General features: G+C 42.4%; 1 protein-coding gene across 1 annotated transcript in view; it reads right to left on the bottom strand.

Moving 5' to 3' along the window:
- The window catches only part of LOC137384827 (interferon regulatory factor 6-like), a 43388-nt gene that overhangs the window by 5033 nt on the left and 14567 nt on the right, over positions 1–23788 (bottom strand). Inside the window, exons 2-7 of the mRNA XM_068059375.1 lie at positions 9882–10082; positions 8379–8580; positions 7466–7500; positions 6449–6488; positions 5853–6143; positions 2870–3262 (exon numbers count right to left, since the gene is read on the bottom strand). Coding sequence (XP_067915476.1) covers positions 2870–3262; positions 5853–6143; positions 6449–6488; positions 7466–7500; positions 8379–8580; positions 9882–10058 — 1138 coding nt within the window. The 5' untranslated portion in view covers positions 10059–10082. The remainder of the gene's footprint in view (positions 1–2869; positions 3263–5852; positions 6144–6448; positions 6489–7465; positions 7501–8378; positions 8581–9881; positions 10083–23788) is intronic.

Genomic DNA, 23788 nt, shown 5'->3' with positions numbered 1-23788 from the left:
ATTTTGACAACGAGCCACTGATGGCCAAAGCTTAGTCAAAGAGGTAAGTTTTAAGGAGCATCTTAATAAAGGAAAAAGAGAGGTAGAGAGTTGGAGAAGTTTATGGAGGGAATTCCAGAAGTTAGGGCCCAGGCAGCTGAAGGCATAGCCACAAATGGTGGAGGAATTAAAATCGGGGATGCTGAAGAAACCAGAATTAGAGGAGTGCAGATATCTCGGAGGGTTGTGGGTCTGGAAGTGCAAGGCCATATAGGGATTTGAAAACAAGAATGAGAATTGTAAAATCGAGGCATTATTTCACCGGGTGTTGGTGTAGGTCAGCAAGCACAGGGGTGATGGGTGAATGGGACTTGTGAGTTAGGACACAGGCAGCAGAACTTTGGATGAACTCAAGTTTACAGAGGGAAGAATGTGGGAGGCCAGCCAGGGGTGCGTTGAAATAGATCAAGTCTAGAGGTAAGAAAGGCTTGAATGAGGGTATCAACAGCAGATGAGTTGAGGTGGTGGGGGGGGATTCAAGTGAGGTTAGAGGGTGTGATTGATAGCTCATCTCAGGTTCAAATATGACATCAAGGTTGCGAACATTCTAGTTCAGCCTTCGACAGTTGCCAGAGAGAAGGATGAAGTCGGTAGCTAGGGAATGGAGTTTGTAGTGGGGACCGAAGACAATGGATGAGATTTTAACTAATTCACACTCATCCACATGCGTAGAGTTAAATTGGACCCAATGGCTTCAGTTTTCCCAATATTTTATCGGAGGATATTTCTGCTCATCCAGTACTGGATGTCGAACAAGCAGTCTCATAATTTAGCAACAGTGGCGAAATCGAGAGGTGGTGGTGAGGTAGAGCTTGGTGTTGTCCTGTGAACACTAACTTTCCCCACCTCTGTACTTGCTTTAAACCTGTTTTATCTCTAAATAGAAGGGGCCAAGGCTAGATCCTGGGGGATTCTCAACGGTAATGGTGCAGGGGTGGGAAGAGAAGCCTTTGCAAATGATATCTGTCTAGGTGTAGCCAGAGTAAGAATGGAACCAGGTGAGTGCAGTCCCACCTAGAGGCCTGCTTTAGGTCGGGAAAAGGAACCCGACCCGAACCAGACCAAACCACTGTGGACCCAACCCGGCCAGAGTCCCTCCAATTTTGCCCCGAGCCCGACCTGAATCTGCCACTACTCGGCCTGACCCGAGCCCGACCAGACCAGACCATCCCTTTACTTACCTTCCGACTGGGAAGTTCCACCGAGCTGCAGTGCATGCGCGATGATGTCCCAACCCGACCCAATCCAAGCCCGAAAGCCGGCCCCAACCCGACCCGGACCCGACACGTCGTCGGGTCAAGGTTGGTAGCAGGCCTATAGTCCCATCCAACTAGATGACAGTGGAGAGAGATTGGAGAAGGATAGTGTGATCAACTGTGTCAAAGGCTGCAGACAGGTCGAGAGGACAAGGAGGGAAAGTTTACCTTTGTCACAGTCACATAGGATGTCATTTATGAGTTTGATAAGAATCGTTTCAGTACAATGGCAGGATTCCTGGGATTGAGTCAATATTTACAAGGAATCCCCGGGAGTGTACCAATATTTGCAAGGGACCCCAGGGATTTACCAGTAATTGCAGGGACTCTCTGGGAACTTGTCAATATTGAAAAGGTAAGGTTTCCTGTAACCCAAAATTTCTTCCATATTTCTTAAACATGATATTTGTTGGCACATGGAGACTCTCGATTGGAGCATCCCCCTGTTTGTTGCTGCAGAATGATATTGTGAAGTTACTTGGGGAAAGTGGCCCTTGGGCTGTGTTGTAGGTGTAGTTGCACTGTTTACAATACTGCTGTTCTGGGACCTGTGCCGATGCTTTCCAGCCATGGCTCAGTGGTAGCACTCCACTTTGAATCAGAAGGTCATGGGTTCATGTCCTAATCCAGAGACTTGAGCACAAAATCTAGGCAGGCACTCCTATTGCAGTACTGAGGGAGTGCCTCAGTTTTAAAACTCTCATCCTCGTTTTCAAATTCCTCCATGGCATTGCCACTCCCCATCTCTAACTTCCTCCAGCCCTATAACCGTCTGAGATCTCTGTACTCCACCAGTTCCGGTCTCCTGTGCATCTCCAATTTTCTTCGCTCCACCACTGGTGGCCACACCTTCAGCTGTCTTGGCCCCAAGCTCCGGAATTCTCTCCCTAAACCTCTCAACCTCTCTCTCCTCCTTCAAGATGCTCCTTAAAACCTACTCTTTGACCAAGCTTTTGGTCATTTTCCCTAATATCTGCTTATCTGGCTCCGTGTCACATTTTGTGTGCTAATCGCTCCTGTGAAGTGCCTTGGAACCGTTTACTATGTTAAAGGTGCTACATAAATGAAAGTTGTTGTTGCTGTCTTTCAGATGACTCCCCTGTCTCCCCGTTCAGGTGGAAGTAAAAGATCCCATAGCACCATTTAAAATAGAGAAGGGGAGCTCTCCTCAGTTACCTGGCCAATATTTATCCCTCAACCACCATAACTAAAAAATATTGTCTGGTCATTATCACATTGCTGTGCACAAATTGGTTGCAGTTTATCCTACATTACAGTGACTACACTTCAAAATAAGTACTTTAATAGCTGCTAAATGCTTTGGAACATCCCGATGTTGTGAAAGGTGCTGTATACACTGATGCATTTGGGAACATTCTTCTGAGATTGGGGCTAAGGCAAGTTGTTGGGATGAAGGTCAGTGACCTTTATGTTGTAAATAATCACATTATACCTGAGGTTGGAGTACTTGATGCAGATACTGAGAGCCCAAAATGGGAATATTCCATTCCCGGTTCCACATCCCTTACCTTTATTCAGACACAAAAATTTTTTTTTTTAAATGGCCAACTCACCACTGAGGAAGTTCTCCAAACTGAAGAGCTTGATCTTCTTCTCCCTCTCAAGGGGGTTGGGTCCTGGAGCTCCAATAGCACAGGGCCCAGACCAGTATACTTTACACTGGCAAAGGCGGATGGCATAAATATCCTGCCCATGGATCTCCAGGATCAGACCCCGGTCCATGACATCCAGCAAGTGATTGGTGTAAAATCGCTGCTTCTCATGAGACACCTGGTCCGTGCTGGGGAAACGGACCTGCTCCAGGGTGATGGGTCCAAAGAGCTCCACTTGGTCTGGGATGGGGCCGAGATCCCCATAGTACAGGCGGCAGCCATGAGGGTTGCTGACGGTGATCAACGATCCCATCTGTTTGCCCCGGTATTGGAACTTCACGTCCAGGTCAGTCACTGCCCCAGAGGAAGAGACAGAACCTTGGTTAGACCACACTTGCAGTACTGTGAACAGTTCTGGTATCCACATTATAAAGGAATATAGAGGCACTGGAGAAGGTGCAAAAAAGATTTACTGGAATGTTACCAGAACTGAGAGGTTATATCTATCTGGAAAACTGAACAGGCTGGGGCTCCTTTCTCTATTTTTCGCTATATATAAATGACTTGGATCTTGGAATACAGAGTAGAATTTCAAAATTTGCCACGATATCAAACTTGGAGGTGAGGCAAACCTAGGATGATACGACTTGCCTGGAACAGGTCACATATAGGCTAGTAGAATGGACAGACAAGTGGCAGATGGAATTTAATACAGACAAGTGTGAGGTGATACATTTTGGCAGAAGGGGTAGGGTGAGGCAATATAGACTTAATGGTGCAGTTCTAAAGAGTGTGCAAGAACAGAGGGACCTGGGGTGTATTTGCATAGATCTTTGAAGGCGGCAGGACATATTGAGAGTGGTTTGTAAAGCATGTGGGATCTTGGGCTTCATAAAGAGGCATTGAGTACAAAGGCAGGGAAGTTATGCTGAACCTTTACAAAACTCTGGTTAGGCCCCAATTAGGGTATTGTGTCCAGTTCTGGTCATCACACTTTAGGAAGGATGCAAGGGTCCTTGAGAGACTGCAGAGGAGATTTACCAGAATAGTTCCAGGGATGGAGGATTTTAGTTACAAGGTGAGATTGGAAAAGCTAGGATGGTTCTCTCTGGAGCAAAGGAGATTGAGGGGAAATTTGATAAGAGGTGTACATGATTATGAAAGACTTAAATAAGTTAGACAAGGAAAAACTGTTCTCATTAACTGATGGTACGAGGACCAGGGGACACAGATTGAAGGTTATGTGCAAGAAATGCAGGGGGAACTATGAGGAACAACTTTTTTATGCAGTGGGTGGTAATGACCTGGAACTCGTTCCCGATGAGGGTGGTGGAAATGGGGACGATGACTTCAAAAGGAACTTGGATGCGCACTTGAAGGAAATAAACTTGCAGGGCTATGGGGATTGAGTCGGGGAACGGGACTCACTGGATTGCTTCACAGAGAGCCAGCATAGACCCGATGGGCTGAATGGCCTCCTGCTCTGCCGTAAATGACTTTATAAAAGAGAAGGCTGAGGGGTGACCTGATAGAGGTTTTTAAGATTATGAAAGGATTTAATCAGGTATATGTAGAGATGTTTCCACTTTGAGAAGAGAGCAGACTAATATAAGATAGTCACTAATAATGCCAATAGGGAATTCAGGAGAAACGTCTTTACCCAGAATGGTGAGAATATGGAACGTGCTACCACATGGAGTAGTCAATGGGAATAGCATTGATGCATTTAAGCAGAGGCTAGATAAACACGAGGGAGAGAGGTATAGAAGGTTATGCCTGATGGCGTTTGATAAAGAGGGGTCAGAGGAGGACTGTGTGAAGCATAAACACTGGCATTGGCCAGTTGAGCCAAATGGCCTGTTTCTGTGCTGTAAATACTATGAAGAAAGAAATGACAGAGGTGGGGCTGGTGAGGCTTATGCTGCAGGAGTGACAGCAACCAAACTTTTATGCAGTGTCAGCCATGACTCTGTGGGTAGCAATCTTGCCTCTGAGTCAGAAGTGGATTCAAGTCCCACTGCAGAGATGAGCACATAATCCAGGCTGAGATTCCCAGTACAGTACTGAGGGAGTGCTGCACTGTTGGAGGTGCTGTCTTTCAGACGTGATGTTAAAAGATCCCAAGGCACTATTTCAAAGAAGAGCAAGGTTCTTCTCGGTGTCCTGGCCAATATTTATCCCTCTACTATCATCATTCAGAAAAACAGATTATCTGTTCATTTATCACATTGCTATATGTGGGAGCTTGCTGTGTGCAAATTGGCTGCTGAATTTCCTACATTACAACAGTGACTACATTTGAAAAGTATTTCACTGCAGCATTTTGGGACATTCAGATGGTGAAAGGCACCATGTCCTGTCTTTGAGCTAGTGCAGAGGTTAAAAAGCCCAGGGCTTTCACTCCTCCTGGCAAGTTATTTGAACAGATGTTCAGTAAGGGCAGAATGAAGCTCAGCTGTGATACAAATAAACTCTGCATTTCTTGACAGCTTAAGGAATAGAAATTCATCACGCTCTTAATCATAGAATTACATAGAATTTACAGTACAGAAGCAGGCCATTTGACCCAATTGGTCTATGCCAGTGTTTATGCTCCTCCCATCCTACCAGCCTAAACTTCTATTCCCGTCTCCCTCAACGGGTGGGATTGTGTCAACCACTGGTTCAATTCCCTGCTGGATATTTAGATCCACTGTCTTCAATAGAACTGAATGTCAAGTGGGGGTATATAACAGGAAGCCAATGCAATAACATCCATTTAGCGCTACCATCCAAGTCAATTTTCTATCCCTAAATGTTTTAAAGTTCTAATGTTCGATTATGAAGTAACGCGTCTTTAATGCAAAGTGGTAATGCCCTCACATCGTGCAGAAGGAAATCTTTGTGAATCGCTCATCCTCCCTAAATTGCGAGGGGAAACTAATGAGAAGAAACAGTAACTTACATGGCAGAGAGTTGATAAACATTTCAGACGTGGTCAGCGATGGGAACTGGTCCACTTGTTGCGCCGGGAGTGGATTGAGAGTTCCTTGAGTGATGGGAGGGACATTTGGTTGAACGAGGCCTCCATGAGCAAGGTTAGCCTGAGAAAGTTCACTGTGATCAAGGCTTGCAAGGGAAAGGTCCCCTTGTGGGAGTGTCGGGTTAGCAAGTTCTCCATTCATGCAGGAATCAGGCACTGTACCTTCCTGTTTTGGCCAGGTCTGTGTCGGGTATGGCGGTAGGCTGGCACCATCTGGCACAAATCAAACAGAGAGAGGAAAAATAAAAAATTGAAAATACTCTTCTTAAAAGCAAGATCAAGGCTTCAGTAGAACACTGGGTCAAGCACAGGCCTTAGTGCTTGATGGGACATTGTGGAGGGAACTTTAACCTATACTTTAAGTGACTTGGGAGTGCTTGTTACCGACACAAATCACCCTAAATCAGTTAAGTCCATTATCCAGCATTAATCTCTCTCCACCTCAATCCACACCAAGTAATTCACTTCCCTGATTCTCCTGCTAAAAAACAGAAACAAATGGTGAAGCCCATTCTCACCTTCCAAGGTCATTGATGGGAACAAAACCTGGAGCTGTTGCTGCAAAGAAAGAGAAACAAATAGGTCATGGAGTTGAGCTTAAAAACACTGAGAAACGTTACTTTTAATATAAAAAAAAACTTTGCTAGTTGCACCAGGTAAGAATTAGCAGCAGCGCTGGCTCATTGAGCAAGTGCAGCCCCAGGCAATCTGAGCCATACTCAACAGCAAGGTCCCAGCTTCTATTGCTGATGTGCGAGAGTGATGTCAGGTGGGATACTAGTGGGGTCATGACAAGTGGCCTCAGTGTCCTTGGGTTGGGAAGAGGAAAAATTACCCCGGCCTCACAGGAACAGGAAGAGATCATTCTGCCCCTCAAGCCTGTTCCACCATTCTATTAGATCATGGCTGATCCGTACCTCAACCCCATTTTCCTGCCTTTGCTCCATATCCCTCGATACCCTTATTCAACAATAACCTTATCAATCTCCATCTTGAAAGCTCCAATTGACTCCCAGCATCCATAGTCTTATAGAGGAGAGCGTTCCAGATGTCCACTACCCTTTGTGTGGAGAGGTTTTTCCTGATTTCACCCCCAAATGGCCTAGCTCTAATTTTAAGGTTATTCCCCATTGTTCTGGCCTCCATTACCAGAGGAGATAGTTTCTCTGTATCTACCCTATGTGATCCTTTAATTTCAAACATCTCTTGACCCTCTAAACTTAAGGGGATACTAGGCATGTTTTGGAACACAGTCTTCACAATATACCCCTTTAAGCCCAGATTTTGAGGCAGTTTCTGTAAAGGGTTTATTTTCAGCCCCATAGCAGGGATCATACAGAGGTGAGAAGGGATTTTAATCCCAGAGGCCGAGTGTACAGAAATTCAATGTTCCAAGCTGCAGGACTAGACTCAACAGAATGGAATGCCAGTTTTTGTTGGGCAGGCGTGCAAATTACTGAACCTCACAACACAGAAGGCAACCCATTCGGCTCTTCATGCCTGTGCTGGGCCTTTAAAATCATTGATGCACTTACCTCCTCCTCATCATCCTGTTCATGGTCAATGGTCTCTGAGGGAAAGAGAAAGACACATAAGATAATAATCAAAAGAGTGTTGGATTCAGTCATATCCCTGGAAGGAATTTGAATTCTGACGAAGGATCAGATTCAAAATGGTTAGCCGGTCTTTTCTCTTTCCCCTGCTGTGTATTTCTAGCTTTTGCAGTTTGCCTTTCCTTTCCACTCCACCTTTGCCTATCAGGCGAGTGCTGCAACACTTACCCCATAAAATCAATACAAGCGCTGAACTAGGGAGATGATGCAGGTTTCTACAGGAGACCTGTTATGATCTGGAATGCACTGCCTGAAAGGGTGGTGAAAACAGATTCCAATAGTAACTTTTCAAAAGGGAACTGGATATATACTTGAAAAGGATGCATTTGCAAGGCTATGGGGAAAGAGCAGGGGAGTGGTACTAATTGGATAGCTCTTTCAAAGATGTGGGAGACACTGATGAGGCAGAAATTTATTGCCTAGTTGCCCCGATGACTCAAAGTGTCGAACATGAGTCACACGAAGGCTGGACTTGTTGTTAATGGCAGGTTAAGGAACCAGTTCTGTTTCCACAACAACCCAGCAGCTTCTGTGATCATTGTTCTCTGGTTGTTGCCCAAAGCTAACAGCATTTACTGAATTCACCATCACTGCTCTCCGTGGTGAGATTTGGAATTTACAATCTCTAGGTTGCTTGGCTAGTACCAATAAGCATTGTGCAGTTACGGTTATCCTATCACCCGTCATAAGCCTTTACACTAATGTTGGGGAGTGGGATGAAAAGGTCAATGTATGGGGCAGATAAGTTTTACTTTTGTCTTAAGTTTAAGGGCGGAATAAAACAAAAAGGGAGGGAGGGCCTGAGTGGGACTCCGGGATTTCCTGCAGCTCCCACCTGGAGTGATGTTTCCCCCGTTGGACTGAAGGTCACACACTTGGTAGATCTTGTACGGCTGCATGGGGGTCTCCTTGGTGCCATCGTAAATCAGTTTGAACTCCCTGCTCTTGTTGAGGGCACAGCGGAGATTTGCTTTCCATTTTGCAGGGTCTGGCCCATCAACCCCCTGGTGATATTTGCCCGTCTCCACCGCCCAAGCCTAAGTATATGGAAAGAACACGATCACTCAGTAAACACAAAACAAATACAACTTGCCCATCAGCTTCGGCTCTGTGCTAACACGCTTGCCTCAGAGCTTCTCTACAAAACCTCTCTCTCTCTCTCTGACCAAGCTTTTAGTCACCACTCTTAATATCTCAATCTTTAGCTCAGTATCCATTTCTGTCTGACATACACTTCCATGCAGCAACTTAGGATACTGTCCCACATTACAGGCACTATATAAATGCAAGCTGTTGCTTTGAGTCAGAAGGTTGTGGGTTCAAGTCTGACTCCAAAGACTTTAGCACACAATTTATGCTGATACTCCAGTGCAGTATTGAGGAGGTGCTGCACTGTCACAGATGCCATCTTTCAGATGAGACGTTAAACGTCCTGTCTACCCTGTCAGGAAGATGTAATACAGCCCACAGCACTATTCTGAGGAAGAGCAGGAGAGTTATCCATGTTGTCCTGGTCAATATGTATCCTGCAACCAACATCACTTGAAAAAAAAACTAATGATCTGCTCGTTATCACATTACTGTTGTGGGATCTTGCTTTGTGCAATTTGGCTACCACATTTCCTACATTACAACATGATAACACTTCAAACCCACCCTAGGCTGTAAAGCGCTTTGGGACATCCTGAGGTCATGAAATACAATTTCTTTATTTCTTTCTTTAGGCATATATATAATACCATTAAGGTAGCAAACCATCCCCAAGGTATTTCACTAGCTGAGCATAGTGGGAGGAGATTCAGATACCAATGGGAATTGGAGAAAAGCTCGGGGTGGGGCAGTGATTAAAGATGACATCACAGAGGTCTGTCCGAACTAAAAATGAAACCAGTTCTTCTTACCTCTGTGACCTCATCTTTTGTACTGTCCTTGTGGTTACTTGCAAAGACTTCATGACCTGTATCAAAGATATCGCTGAGTCAAAATACTGGAACTCCCTCCCGAACAGCACAGTGGGTGTACCTACATCACATGGATCTGCTGCAATTCAAGAAGGCAGCTCACTAACTCCTTCTCAAGGGCACTTTTAACCATACCCTCCGGTCAGGGAAACTGATGAGATTTGGTGCAATGCTGATTGTATACCCTGCCTGATTTTAGTCTCCATTGAAGTCAGTGGGGAGTAATATCAGGTGGGGTGTAAAACCAGTGTCCCTTCCGATCCCACTGGGTTAGATTAAAATCACCCCCCGCCTCGAGTCTCTCCATTAACTGGACACGCTGGCGGAAGCTGAATGATTTACAGCAAAAGCATTCGGCACAAAGCAAACCACTTCACCTTGAAAATGGTATTGTCGTCGTCCTGGGTAGGGACGTGCCTGGTGGCATGCCGCCATGGGATCTGAAAATGTTTCCGCTGGTCATCCAACCACTGAAGCCCAGGATAGTGCCCGCTGTCCACCTGCGCCAACAGCCATGGTTTTAACCGAATCCTCCGTGGCTGCATGGCCATCATTCGAAACTCCTTGGAATGTCCGACCTGAAACCAATGAAGATAATGACACTGAATATTACTCAGATAACATCACCACCATCATCATCAGCAACAACATGCATTTATAGCATGCCTTTAACCAATGTTCTCTCTAAATTCTTCTTTGTTGTGCCCAGCCTGTTTATTGCAATGCTCGGTACATACCAGATTCTTGCCTGGCTGCACACCTGCACAGCTTAGAGAATACGTTGCTTTTAATGCAGTAAAACATCCCAAGGCATTTCACAGGAGTGAAAAGGAGAAAATGTTTAGGGAAGAAATTCCAGAGCTTAGAGCAAGCATGGACACCAATGGTGGAGCAAAGAAAATCAGGGGTGTGCAAGAGGAACACAGAGATCTCGGATGGTCATAGGGTTTCAGAGCAGAGATTTGCCATTTGAAAAGGTTTTTCTTTTTAAATACAGAACAAATCTTTAAAAGGCAGTAACAGCTTCCTGTGCAATAATTCAGATAGTACTTTCTTTTTTAGGCTATTTACCCAGAAGTGACTTCCTCATGGCAAAACAGCAAACTTTGGAAGCCCTTCAAATTTCGAATTGATTACTGCAAAACCCATGTTTAAACACTCAACCTGAATAATCTATTTTAATCTCAAACTTCCACTCTTGCACCACACGAAGAGAATTAAACCACACTTCTTTCTTTTTGAAAAGCTAAAACTGACATTTTCTGTTCAACAGTCTAGGTGAAGGGGCAAAGCACAGAACACCAATAAGGAGCCAAGACAAGGAGAAGCAGAAGCCAGGACGAGGCTGAGCTTGAGTATTACAATATGATTTGCAATTATATAACACATCATCACTTTTCTCAAACATCTCCAAAGTGTTTTAAATGTAATGAATTACATGTTGGTGTTTATCCTCCACATGTGTAGAGTTCCCAATCTCGTGTGCCTGCCCTGTTTCCATATCCCTCTATTCCCCTTTCCTTCAAATACTTGCCTAACCTGTTGTTAGGCAAGCCCACCCCACCCCCCCCCAAGAATGAGGAAAATTAATTTCGCCACATGAACAATGATTTTAAACAGTTGTTGGTGAAGAAAGAACTTGCTTTAAAAAAACAATAGGAGACTTGGGCTGGACAGAGACATTAGCATATCAACAGACAATACTTCAAAAAGGACAAAGGACTATTCCCTGCTCCAGTTTAATCCACAATGGACTTTTGATTACCAGACGTTGAAGCATTCCAGGTTAACTACTAAGATGGTCGAATACACAGAAGTTGGCAGACCAGTTTAGTCACATGATTGGCTGGCTGTTGGTTTTTTGAATTTTGAACTAGCCACAGAGTGTTTGAAACTCAGAAGGCTGTTTGCTCCTGGACTGGAAAACACCTCTCTCCTGTCTGCTCCCATCTCTTTCTCATGGAACTGAAGACCCATTGAAGACATGTAAACTCAAAGAGAGAAAAGTCTCCTACGTGAACAAGGTTCAAGAAGAACACTGGGCCCCAACGAAAAGCAAGAGCTATCTACAATCAAAGACTCTACAGCAAGCTGGAAACACAAACAGTAACAAGAAACCCTCTTCTGATATTGCCTCAAACCTCTCCATTTTATTTTTCTCCTGCTCTTTTCTGTCTCTATTTGCATGCATGTATCGCGTATGCACCTTAGCGTGGGGTGCAGCGTGTATCTGTAGGCATTAACCGAATTAGAGTTGAAGTTTTAATAAATTTCACTTTTCTTCTTTAAACCTAAAGAAAATCTGGTGTGCTAATTTCTTTGCCTTATAATTGGAAAGCGGTAAACAAGGATTCACCAAGGGGGAGCTCAAAACACAGCTCATTTAAAAATCAAACCCTGTTACAATAAGACCAGGTGAAGGCTGAAAGAGACCCCTAGACACCTTTCTCACCTGGTCGTAACACTGTTCTTAAATATCGATATGGTCTCTGCTTCAATCACTAACCCTCATCTGTAAGAAAAAGTTCCATCTGCTCTCTGTACTAAATCTCCTACATTTAATCTTACATTTATGTCTCCTCATCCGTGACCCAATCACTGCAAACAGTCTTTTTCTATCTACCCTGTCACAACCATTCATAATTTTATAGACCACTATCAAATCACCTGGGACTTTTCTCTGTTCTAACAGAAACAGCACCAATTCTTTAAATCGTTCATTATATTTGTATTTTTTCATATCAGACAGTGTGCTAACTGAATTCAAAACAAAATGCGAGAAATACTCAGCAGGTGTGGTAACATCTGCGAAGAGAGTGTCGAGTATTTCCAGCATGTTTCTGTTTTTATTTCAGATTTCCAGCATCCTCAGTATTTTGCTTTGTATTGGTGTGCTACTGAAACTATGCTCTACCCTCTCTATTGCTTCAACATCCACCCAAGGGCATCCTACTTATATAGGCATTAGCTGTGGCTCAGTTGGTAGCATTCTTACCTCGGAGGCAGAAAGTTGTGGGTTCAAATTCCACAAAAATGAAGACTGACACTCCAGTGCAGTACTCAGGGAGTGCAACTCTATTGGAGGTACTATCTTTTGGATGAGACTTTAAACCGAGGTCCGATCTACCCCCTCAGGTGGACCTAAAAGACCCCATGGCACTATTTCGAAGGAGAGAAGGGGAATTATCCTCGATATCCTAGCCCATATTTATCCTTCAATAAACGTCACAAAAATCATCATATTTCTGTTTGTGGGAGCTTACTGTGCACTAGTATAAGGGTCTGAAAGGGTTAATCTTTGAGACAGTGAGAGTAACCCCTCCCACTAGTGATGATGTAATAGTCACATGGGTATTAGTCTATATCCCTTTGGTCCTTGGAATTATTTACAATGCCTATTTTAGTGTTATCTGCAATTTTGAACACCAGTCCCTCATGTCTTAAATACAAATTGTTACTGGTAGGTTAATTATGTTGTGAGGATATACAGGTGAAGGGTATTGTTTAATTAAGGACTGAGAGGGGATATAAAAAGAGAGCCTGCTGGGACACAAGGTGTGGGTTTGTCAGAGGTACAGCTATATAATGCTGCATTCTGTGAATAAACTAACCATCAAGAAAAGGATCCGTCCCTTGATTCCGTCTTCACTATTTAGCTTGGATCTATTTAATGTGATAGTAGAGGATGATTGCCTAAAGGTGAAGATTGGTAACTAAGGTTTTTTTTCCAAGACAGAAGGTTGTAATTTGAGTTACTTTTGAGAAGAATGGCTAAAACTAATTGTAAAGTGTCAGGGTATGATTTCCCACTGATGTTCTCTGAATCTAAACCTTGTGACCAACGGGAAAAGACAGTAGGTACGTGGACATGGGTTATGTCCTTGCTAAAGAGAAAATGAGGTATTGGCATTAGCACTGTTTCTGAAAAAAGATCAGCTGCAAAGTACTTTGTAAGTTAGTAGCCTAGCAGTTGGATATTGAAGGAGGTTTGGTGCTTTTATTGAGCTTTATGAATAAAATTTATAAGAATGATGATCTATTAAATGCATACCAGGCATGGTCAGACTTGAATAAATTTAGAAAGGTATCTGGTTATTCCAGAGAGGAATATATCAGAATTCAACACCATATAAAAGATTGCAGAAATTCCATTTGGAAATAGAATTTCCTGTGCTTGCTTTCAAATAGTTTGATTGTACAAAAATGTTGCACATGGCTAGGCTCCTGGTCTTAATGGGAGTTAAATTCTCAAAGAGACAGACTTTTGGATCATATGCCTAATTCTTTTTAAAAGGGAAAAAAAATTCCTGGGAAAGCAGTCTTTATAGCACAAATGAGACATTTGGTGGTCTCACAGAAGATGGAGCACTCAATGGTAGTGACATTTTGAGATTGTTCAGCTATCAATACAACAGAAGAATCAGACAAAAGAAATGAGGATGGAGATATTTTTGACAGATCTGGCCGACAACAGGAATGGAGGAACAATAATAGATGAATGAACCCCAGGAATGCTGAGGAAATTGTTAAGTGTTTTAGATGTAATTTGAAATATCATTATGCGGTAAATTGTCTGAAATGGAACAATTGGGTTTTTGAAGCAAATCATGACATGGAAGGTTCGGAAGATGATATTGATCAGCCGGAGGGAATTGTACTGGTCACAAGAAGCTCGAGTCCAGTAATGGGTGTACTAATCACAGTTTCATTTAATTGTGCCATGTTGGACAGAGGTTGCACATCTGCAGTAGGTGGAACAGATTGGTTGAAATGTTTCTTACTTTGATCCTTGCTACTGATTGAATCGAAGGTCAGGAAATTTGAAAGTTTGACTTGCTTCAGGTTCAAGGATGACAACGCATTAATGTCACTGAAAAGGGTGGTGATTCCATGCAGAATAGCTGAAATAAGCCACTTTATGAATACAGATGTGGTATCTAGTGAGATACCCTTGCTGCTAAGCAAGCCTTCTATTGAAAAAAGGCACCAATTAAATTGGACATGGAACATGATAAAGCAACTGTCTTTTGGAAAGTCAGATTGGGTAAATTGCAAATCAGGACAATATTGCATCCCTTTAACAAAACCTAGCATCTTGAATAAGAATGTTAAAGCAGTGTTAATAGCATCAGGTGATAGGAGTTTAAGAGGAAAAAAAAGCAAATTTTCTTAAAGCTACATTGACAATTTGCTCATCCTCTTGTCACGATTAAAAATCTTACTAAAGGATGCGGAAGTGGTTGAGTAAACAAAGCTTACTGAAGAGATTAGTGAAAAATGTGATGTATGCAAAAAGTATCAGAGGACATCATCACAGTCTCCCATAGCACAAGACTTTGAAGTAGCTATGGATTTAAAGGTGTGGGACAAGGACAAACATCTTCATTTTGCATTTCATAGTCATGACAACAAGATTCAGTCTTTCTACAGTAATACATAATAAAGACAAAAAAGAATGATTGCAGATAAAATCATGGAAAAATGGATAGGGACTAAATGGGACATTGACAAATTTCGCCCACCCCCCCCCCCCCAACCCCCACATTGTCAATGACAAGTTTAAAAGGACGGGAAAAAATATGAACATTGTAGTGATGAACACTGCAACTGAAAGTCCTTTCAGTAATTGACTCTATGAAATAAATCACATGGTGATTGAAATGCTCCATAAGATCTTAGCCGACCAACCAAATTGCAAACCAACATCTACCCTGCCGTGGGCAGTCCACGTGAAGAATTTGCTTTAAGTATTTGGGGGCTATAGTCCTTTTCAATTAGTCTTTGGGAGGAATCCCAGTGTGATCATCCCCTGGCCTTAGAAGGGACTACAATTAGTTCCACCTTTTCTGCACATTTGAACACCCTACATGCAGGGAGAAGGTCATTGATCAAGGCAGAAGTCTCAGAGAATTCAGTCAGTCTTATGGCATCACATAAGACAGTCATAAAGATGTTAGAGTGGACTGCCCCACTGCAGGAAAAATGATCTTGAAAATGTTCTTAGTTCTTTTGACCTACATTCTCACGGATATGTGGCTTATAGATATAAAAGCTGCATTTTTTTGCAGGGTGAAAAATTTCAGAAGTGTTTTTGAAACTGCCTAATGTGAGTGATGAAGAGAGCTGTGGAAATTAGATGTGTTTATGGATTGAATGCTGTGTGAATATGGTATTTCTCCGGTCTGTCTTGCTGAAGGTAGGCTGTATTAAGCTTAAAGCAGATCCAGCAATGTTCCAATGGGTATCACAAAGAGAAACTCACAGGCATCTTTATGAAGAATGTTGAAGATATTCTATAGGGAGGTTCTGTGGAATTCAAGCAATTGGTTATAGATAAGTTAAAAGAGGAATTTAAGATTGGAAGTCAGGCTTCATGGGCCTTTAAATATAAAGGGATGGACATTAATCAGAATGGGTCACGAATAATCTTGAATCAAAAATCATATCTAGAAAGTGTTAAATGTGTCCTGATAAAATCACAAAGATGATCTTGCATCCAAAGAAGCAGCAGCAGTTAAGAAGCTTGATTAGACAGTTCAACTAGTTATGTACTCAGACAAGACCTGATGCCAGTTATGATTGTTGGAGCTTAGTACTATGATGAAACATGCTACAATTGAAGTTTTGAGGGCAAATAAAAATGTAATTTCTTTAATGGAGTCCAGCCCTAGGTGATCTGAAAGACATGAAGTAGTCTATTTTAGTGACATTTATCATGCCAATCTTCCAGATGGATATTCAAATGCAGCTGGGTTTATCATTTTCTTGGTGGGGGAAAAATGGAAAGTGTTGTCCCTTGGCCTGTGAAGCCAAGAGAAAAAAAAAAGCTTAGTTAAACGTACTCTAGTTGCAGAAACACTGTTGCTAGGAGAAGTGATAAACATGGGATTTACTTAGACATTTTTAAGGAAATCCTATGCAAGGGGCATTCTGAAGCAAGTTTGCCCTTTGGATGCTATGTAGATAACTGTACTCTGGGATAACGATCATTCGACACTGTCACTGAGAAAAAGGTTCAGCCTTGCTCGTATAAAAGGAAATATTGGACAGGAAGGAAATATTGGACAGGAAAGAAACCTCAAGGTAAAATGGGTCAACGCAAGTCTCCAATTATCAGACTGTTTTTGCAAAAAAGGAATGCTTGCTCCAAGAATCTGCTGGAGGTCCTAGAAGAGGGACACTTTGCACTATGAAGAATTGTTAAAAAACAAAATGTATTTCTTTATAACATACTTAAATAAATACAAAGTTTTTTTTATTTAAAGGAGAATCTGTTAATGGTAGGATAATTGTTAAGAAACACGTGAAGGGCATTATTTAATTAAGGACAGAGGATATAAAGAGAGCCTGCTGGGACACAAGGTGTGGGTTTGCAGGAGGTGAAGGCAGAGACATGTAATGCTGCATTCTGTGAATAAACTGACCATCAAAAAAGGGATGTGTGTCTTGATTTGTTCTTTACCATTTGGCTTGGATCCATTTAACACAAATCAGTAATGTTCATTAGAACCATAGAAAAATAATGGCACAGAAGGAGGCCATTCAGCCCATTGTGTCCGTGCCAGCCGAAAAAACTAGCTGCCCAATCTAATCCCACCTTCCGGCACCTGGTCCATAGCCTTCATTGTGAACGGAAGAGGCCCCAGAACAAAACCCTCTGGGACATTGTGCCCTGCTTCCCACTGAGAAACTGCCCATAACTCTCACACTGTCTCCTCCCTTCTAAATTCTTAATTTAGTTTTCTACCCTAATTTTCCAGACAGTCTCTAGTGCAGCAATTTGTCATGGATTTTTCTAAAGTTCATGTACACCACAGCCCCATCAGGTTTGGCAAGCACAATCTTCCTCTCTGAAGCTGCTGCTATTTTCTTTTCTTCTAGATATTTAAAGATTCTACACTTCTCCCCACACCGATGTTAAGCTTGTCTATAATTACCTGGATCAGTTCAGTCTCCCCTTTTGAAAATAAGTCATAGATTGGCTACTATCCAGTTCTCTGGTATACATCCATTCTCAATAGAACCCTCAAAAATAATTTCTAGGGCCTGCACTATTTCTACCTCCCTTTCTCTCAAGATCTTTGCCAGCACCTGATAAGAAACATCCACTGTGTCTTCCTTTAGCTTAACATCTCTTATACTCTCCTTTTTATTTGTCTGGATAATATATTTGAGAACCAAGCTGAATATAGAAGGTTCAGAGGGGAAGTGAAAAAAGCAAATGAGAAGCAAAGGGACAGTGTTAAAAGAGACTCGTGGCTAACATAAAAAAGGAATCTAAAAGTCTTCTATAGGTATATAAATAGTAAAAGGAAGAGTGGGGCCAATGACGGACCAAAAAGGGGATTTACACATGGAGGCAGAGGGCATAGCTGAGGTAATGAGTACTTTGCATCTGTCTTCACCAAGGAAGATGATATTTTGGTGGGGAAGAATAAGGAGAGGCAATACAAATTAAATGTCAAACTCATGGTGAAAGAGGTAGTTGAGACACTGGATGGGCTAAAAATTGATAAAGAGGTGGTATTAGATAGGCTGGCTGTACGTAAAGTTGATAAGTTACCAAGGTCGGATGAGATGCATCCAAGGATATGTAGGGAAGTAAGGGTGGAAATTGTGAAGGTACTGGCCATAATCTTCCAATCCTCTTTAGATATAGGGGTGGTGCCAGAGGACCGGGGCATTGTAAATGTTACACCCTTGTTGAGAAACAGGTTTAAGGACATGCCCAGTAATTACAGGCCAGTCAGTTTATCCTCGGTGGTGGGAAAGCTTTTAGAAACTATAATCAGGAACAAAATTAACTTTCACTTTGAGAAATGTGGATTAATTAAGGAAAGCCAGCACTGATTTGTTAAGGGCAAATCGTGTTTAACTAACTTGCTTGAATTTTTTGATGACGTAACAGAGGGTTGATAAGGGTAATGCAGTTGATAGACTTCCAAAAGGCATTTGATAAAGTGCCACATAGCAGGCTTGTCAGTAAAGTTAGAGCCCATGGAATAAAAGGGAGAATAGCAGCATTGATACAAAATTAGCTGAATGACAGGAAATAGAGAGTCGTTGTGAATGGTTGTTTTTCGGACTGGAGGAAGTTATATAGTGGGATTCCCCAGGGGTCGGTGTTGGGACCCCTGCTTTTCTTGATCGATATTAATGACCTAGACATAATTTCAAAATTTGCAGACGACACAAAACTTGCAAGTATTATGAAATGTGAGGAAGATAGTGATAAACTTCAAGAGGACATAGCCAGGCTCGTGGAATGGGAGGACAAGTGACAGATAAAACTTAACACAGAAAAATGTGAAGTGACTTATTTTGGTGGGGAAGAATAAGGAGAGGCAATATAAATTTAATGGTACAATTCTAAAAGGGGTGCAAGAGCAGAGGGACTGGGGCTATATTTGCACAAATCATTGAAACAGGCAGGGTCGGATGACAAAGAGGTTAATAAAGCATATAGGATTTATAAATAGGGCCATAGAGTACAAAAACAAGGAAGTTATGATAAACCTGTACAGAACACTGGTTTGGCCTCAACTGGAGTATTGTGTCCCGTTCTGGGCACCACACTTTCGGAAGGATGTCAATGCATTAAAGAGCTGCAGGAAAGATTCACGAGAATGGTCCAGGGATGGGGAACTTCAGTTATGTGGATAGGTTAGAGAAGTTGGGTCCCATTGGCCAAAGGATCCAGAACCAGAGGATACCGATTTTAGGTGATTGGCAAAAGAAGCAATCGTGACATGAGGAAAAACTTTTTACACAGCGAGTGGTTAGGATCTGGAATGCACTGCCTGAAAGTGTGGTGGAAGCAGATTCAATGGAGGCATTCAGAAAAGAACTGGATAATTAACTGGAAGAAAAATTTGCAGGGCTACAGGGAAAAGGTGGGGGAGTGGGATTAGCTGAGTTGCTCTTGCAGAGAGCTGGCATGGACACAACGGGCTAAATGGCTGCCTCCTGTGCTGTAACCATTCTACGATTCTATGATATTATTTCTCATCTTGCCTTTAACCAATTCAGGATTTATCCCCTGCCCAGTATCCTCCTCTTTTTTAAAAACTGAATTGCACCCACTCAGGCAAATGTAGTATTTACCTCACAGCTTAAGATCCCACAAACAGCTGTTACAAACAGGTGAGAAAGGTGTCTAGGGGTCCCTCTCAGCCTTCATCTGGTCTTACCGTAGCAGGGTTTAATTTTTAAAACACTGTTTTAGCTCCCCCGGGTGAATCCTTGTTCACCGCTTTCCATTATAAGGCAAAGAAACCAGCACAAACAGGCTTTCTTAGGTTTAAAGAAGAAAAGATTGAAATTTATTAAACTTAAACTCTAATTCGGTTGACACCTATGGATACACAACGCATCCATGCTAGCATGCATACATGATATACACATGCAAATAGAGACAGAAAAGAGAAGAAAAATAAAGTGGAAAAGTTTGAGGCAATAGCTGAAGTGTTTTTGTTACGGTTCTTCGAGCTCACTGTAGAGTCTTGATTGTAGGTAGATCTTGCTTTTCATTGGGGCCCAGTATATTTCTTAAACCTTGTTTGCTGTAGGAGACTTTTCTCTCTTGGGGTTCATGTGCCTTCAGTAGATTCAGAGGCTTGTGAGAAAGAGATGGGAGCAGACAGGAGAGATCTTCTCAGTCCAGGAGCAAACAGTCTTTCTGAGTTCAAACTTTCTGTGGCTAGTTCAAAAGACCCTGGAACAGCCAGTTAGTCATGTGACCAGCTGGTGCTACAACCAGGTGTGAAAGGTACTAGGGGTCTTTTGCTGTCTTCACCTGGTCTTATTGTAACAGGGTTTTAATTTTAAACAGTGTTTTGAGCTCTCTTTTTTGTGAATCTTTGTCTTATAATTGGAAAACAGTGAACAAAGAAACCAATTCACACAGGTTTTCTGTGGTTTACAGACAATATATATGAAGCTTTGTCATCCTAATGGTCATAAATTGCTACCAGTCCCTTTTAATGTCTTTGAATTAATGTGTTCTGATGTGGTCATTGACCTGAAACAAAAGCTTTCTCTCTCCAAAGATGTTGCCCGACCTGCTGATTAGTTAAAAAAAAACAGAAAATGCTGGAAATAATTAGGTCTGTAGACATTGTGCAACAGTTTTACTGTCCACTCCTTAGAATGGGCAAATTATGTTTAATACCAGCAGACTCGCTATAACTGGTGGGGCTGCATGTGGCTTTTCCAGTGTCACATCCATCACGATGGGATGTTGCTCACACTCTCACCATGACTCTCCATAGGCTAAGGACACATGAACTTTAAAAATGTGGAGATATCCTCCCTATGTTGCTATGGATGAATTCCCAGTCTATGCCCTGTTAGTAGACCTTAGAATGTGCAGCAGGAGAATAGCCACACCTGGCCTTTGCTGAGGAAGGGAAAATCACCCTTGACACAGTGGCCATTCCTGCAAAAAGCTTGTGTGTACATGCCGAACAAAGACAGAATGAGGATTCACTGTGATGCTCTCCAATGTTCAGCAGTTAAGAGGAGTCATTGAGTCTGACAGTGCTGATTTCACATTAATTATCTTCTCTCATGTCCGGTCCAGGACGGGCTTGCTTTGCTGTGAGTATATTGCATTCTGTAACTCATTGGACGGTGCTAGTAAAATATTATATTCCCAGCTGATGGCAATCACTCTGATTAGCATAATATTCTAAAGAGAGATCCAGGGAGATAAGACCAACCAAACAGCTTCATGCCTGGTGTATTTTTAGATGTAAAGAGTAAGGTTAGTCAACTATTCATTCAGCAGGTGTGACTCATGTTGAACTGAACAGTCTCTGTGCTCACTGAAAACCTAATGAGACTATCACCTTCCAATTTGTGCTGCGGTACAGTTACACCCATCCCAGCCAGCACTCATCTGAAAGGCTGTTATTCACGTGTGTGCCATGACTATACATCAGCAATCTATTCAACTATGAGGGCATCACAGCTCTTGCCCATTTTTCCTGATATCCAGAGACGTGAGCACATAATCTAAGCTGGCACTTCAGTTCAGTACCGAGGGAGCTCTGCACTGTCGGAGGTGCCATCTTTCCAAGGAGACCTTGAGCCAAGGTCCCCCTCTATCTGTTCAGGTGGACGTAAAAAATCCCTTGGAACTATTCAAAGAAGAACAGTGGAGTTCTTTTTGGTGTCCTGGTCAACATTTATGCTCAACCAACATCATATAAAACAAGTAAACTGGCCATTCACTCATTTACAGTGGCTGGGACTTTGCTGTATGCAATTTGGCTACTGAATTTGCTTACAAAATATTCTGTGGGTTTGACCAGGTGCTAAGAAAATGCAAGATCTCTCTTTATGTGGTTTTTAATTCATCTTACTCAGGCTTGAATTCATAAATGATCCAAAATTGAACAAATGTTGGTGGCACTCTTGCCTCGGAATCATGAGATTGTGGGTTCAAGTCCCACTCCAGGACTTGAGCACAATAATCAAGGCTGGCACTCCAGCGCAGTACTGAGGGAATGCTCCACTGTCAGAGGTACCATCTTTAGGATGAGGCATTAAACTGAGGCCCCATCTGCCCTTTCAGGTGGAATTATCCCCAGTGTCCTGGCCAATACTTATCCCTCAATCAACATCACAAAAACAGGTTGTCCAGTCATTATCACATTACTGTTTGTGGAAGTTTGCTATACCACATTTCCTACACTACAAACAGTTAGTACACCCAAAAATACTTCATTGGCTGTAAAGGGCTTTGGGATGCCTGGTGGCTGTGAAAGGCGCTATTTAAATGCAAGTCTCTCTTTCAAAAACCGCCTCCTAATTTTAACCATATATTACTGGCCACAGAAACAAGAAAAACACAAATGCTCTAAAATCTGAAATAAAAACAGGAAGTGCTACAAATATACATGACAGCACATGTACAGAGAAAAGACAGATTACCATTTCAAATGGGGCCTTTTGTCAGCGCATGTGTTCTGCAGGGGCACCAATCTAGTAGTTTATTTAAGTAAAGGTTCCCCTCTCTGCTTGATCAGATCTTTTGGGGAACACACCAGGAGTGATTAAACTGACAATTTGTATCCAAGTCTCTTTGCAGCCTGTTTTGCAATTAAGTTAGGATGTAATAGACTCCAATTTCCCTTCACTCCCTTCCCCTGAACTTTGGAAGTGGTTCAACCCCATTTCTGACTGGACCCTTTCCATCATTATCCAGATCATGTCGCTAGCTCACATGTGCCATGGGCACTGGACAGAAACCCATGATATACCACTCTGTAATACCACACACTGGACAAGCAAAACACTGAGTTAAAACATTAATTTAAAAAGGTTTAGTTTTTACTTAGTGATGCTCCTACATCATCCAAACTCCTCAATTAGATTCCAGCCTAAAACTCACTTCTGGCTATCTATATACAAAACACCCAAACTTCTTGATTAAATTCTATATATATATATATATATATATATATATAAATGCCCCGACCCCTTGATTAGATTCCACCCAATGACTCACTACCAGTCATGTAATTGCTGGGAATGTGCACACCTGCCATAACAGGAAAGTCCTCTATGCTATTGTGTGGGCAGGAAGGGACGCCTGGAATATGAACCCAGGTATGTGTGGAAATCCCCCTTACAAAACTACTCACTTGGAGCTACATAGGAGTGTTTTCATTGGACTTTGTTTGGGTGTGTGAAATGCGTGCTAATCGTGACATGGGATGTCTGTGCTGGGGAATGGAACACTTTCCATTATGGGCACCCAGCCTCAGCATCACAGATTCCTGCAGAAAGTATAAGACCGTTAGTTGTGGTGTTAAACAGCCCTCCCTCTGCCCATGCAACATGCCCAAGCCCAAATCTCAGTAGTGCTGCTTCTCCTGTACCAAACTGACATTTTCCATCTGCCAAAGCAGCCATTCTGTACCCTATCTCAGGGAAACTGATCATCCTGGAACCAAATTGAGAGCAACGTTGTGCTGTGTTTTTCACTACAAAGGTGAACAGAGATATCTAAACTTGTTTCATGTATACTCCCTACAACCTGGAAGGATGTGATGTAAATTAAAGTAAAAGAATGAACCAATGGTGTCTTTGATATCAACAAGCATCGGTGAAAATACTCTGAAGATATGATTCAAATTCCATAGGCCACTTCTCAGGCATAATCATGACAAATATAATGTGCAGGGATATTCAGCGAGATGCATGCACTACAAGCAGTGAGGTATATACACTGCAGGGCTTTTCAGTGTGGTATATACACTATAACAGAGTCTGCCAT

This window comes from Heterodontus francisci, chromosome 27 (assembly GCF_036365525.1).
Source record: "Heterodontus francisci isolate sHetFra1 chromosome 27, sHetFra1.hap1, whole genome shotgun sequence".
NCBI classification, from domain to species: domain Eukaryota; kingdom Metazoa; phylum Chordata; class Chondrichthyes; order Heterodontiformes; family Heterodontidae; genus Heterodontus; species Heterodontus francisci.
Note: the sequence above shows the minus strand (reverse complement) of the source record. Positions and strands in the feature narration are given on the sequence as shown.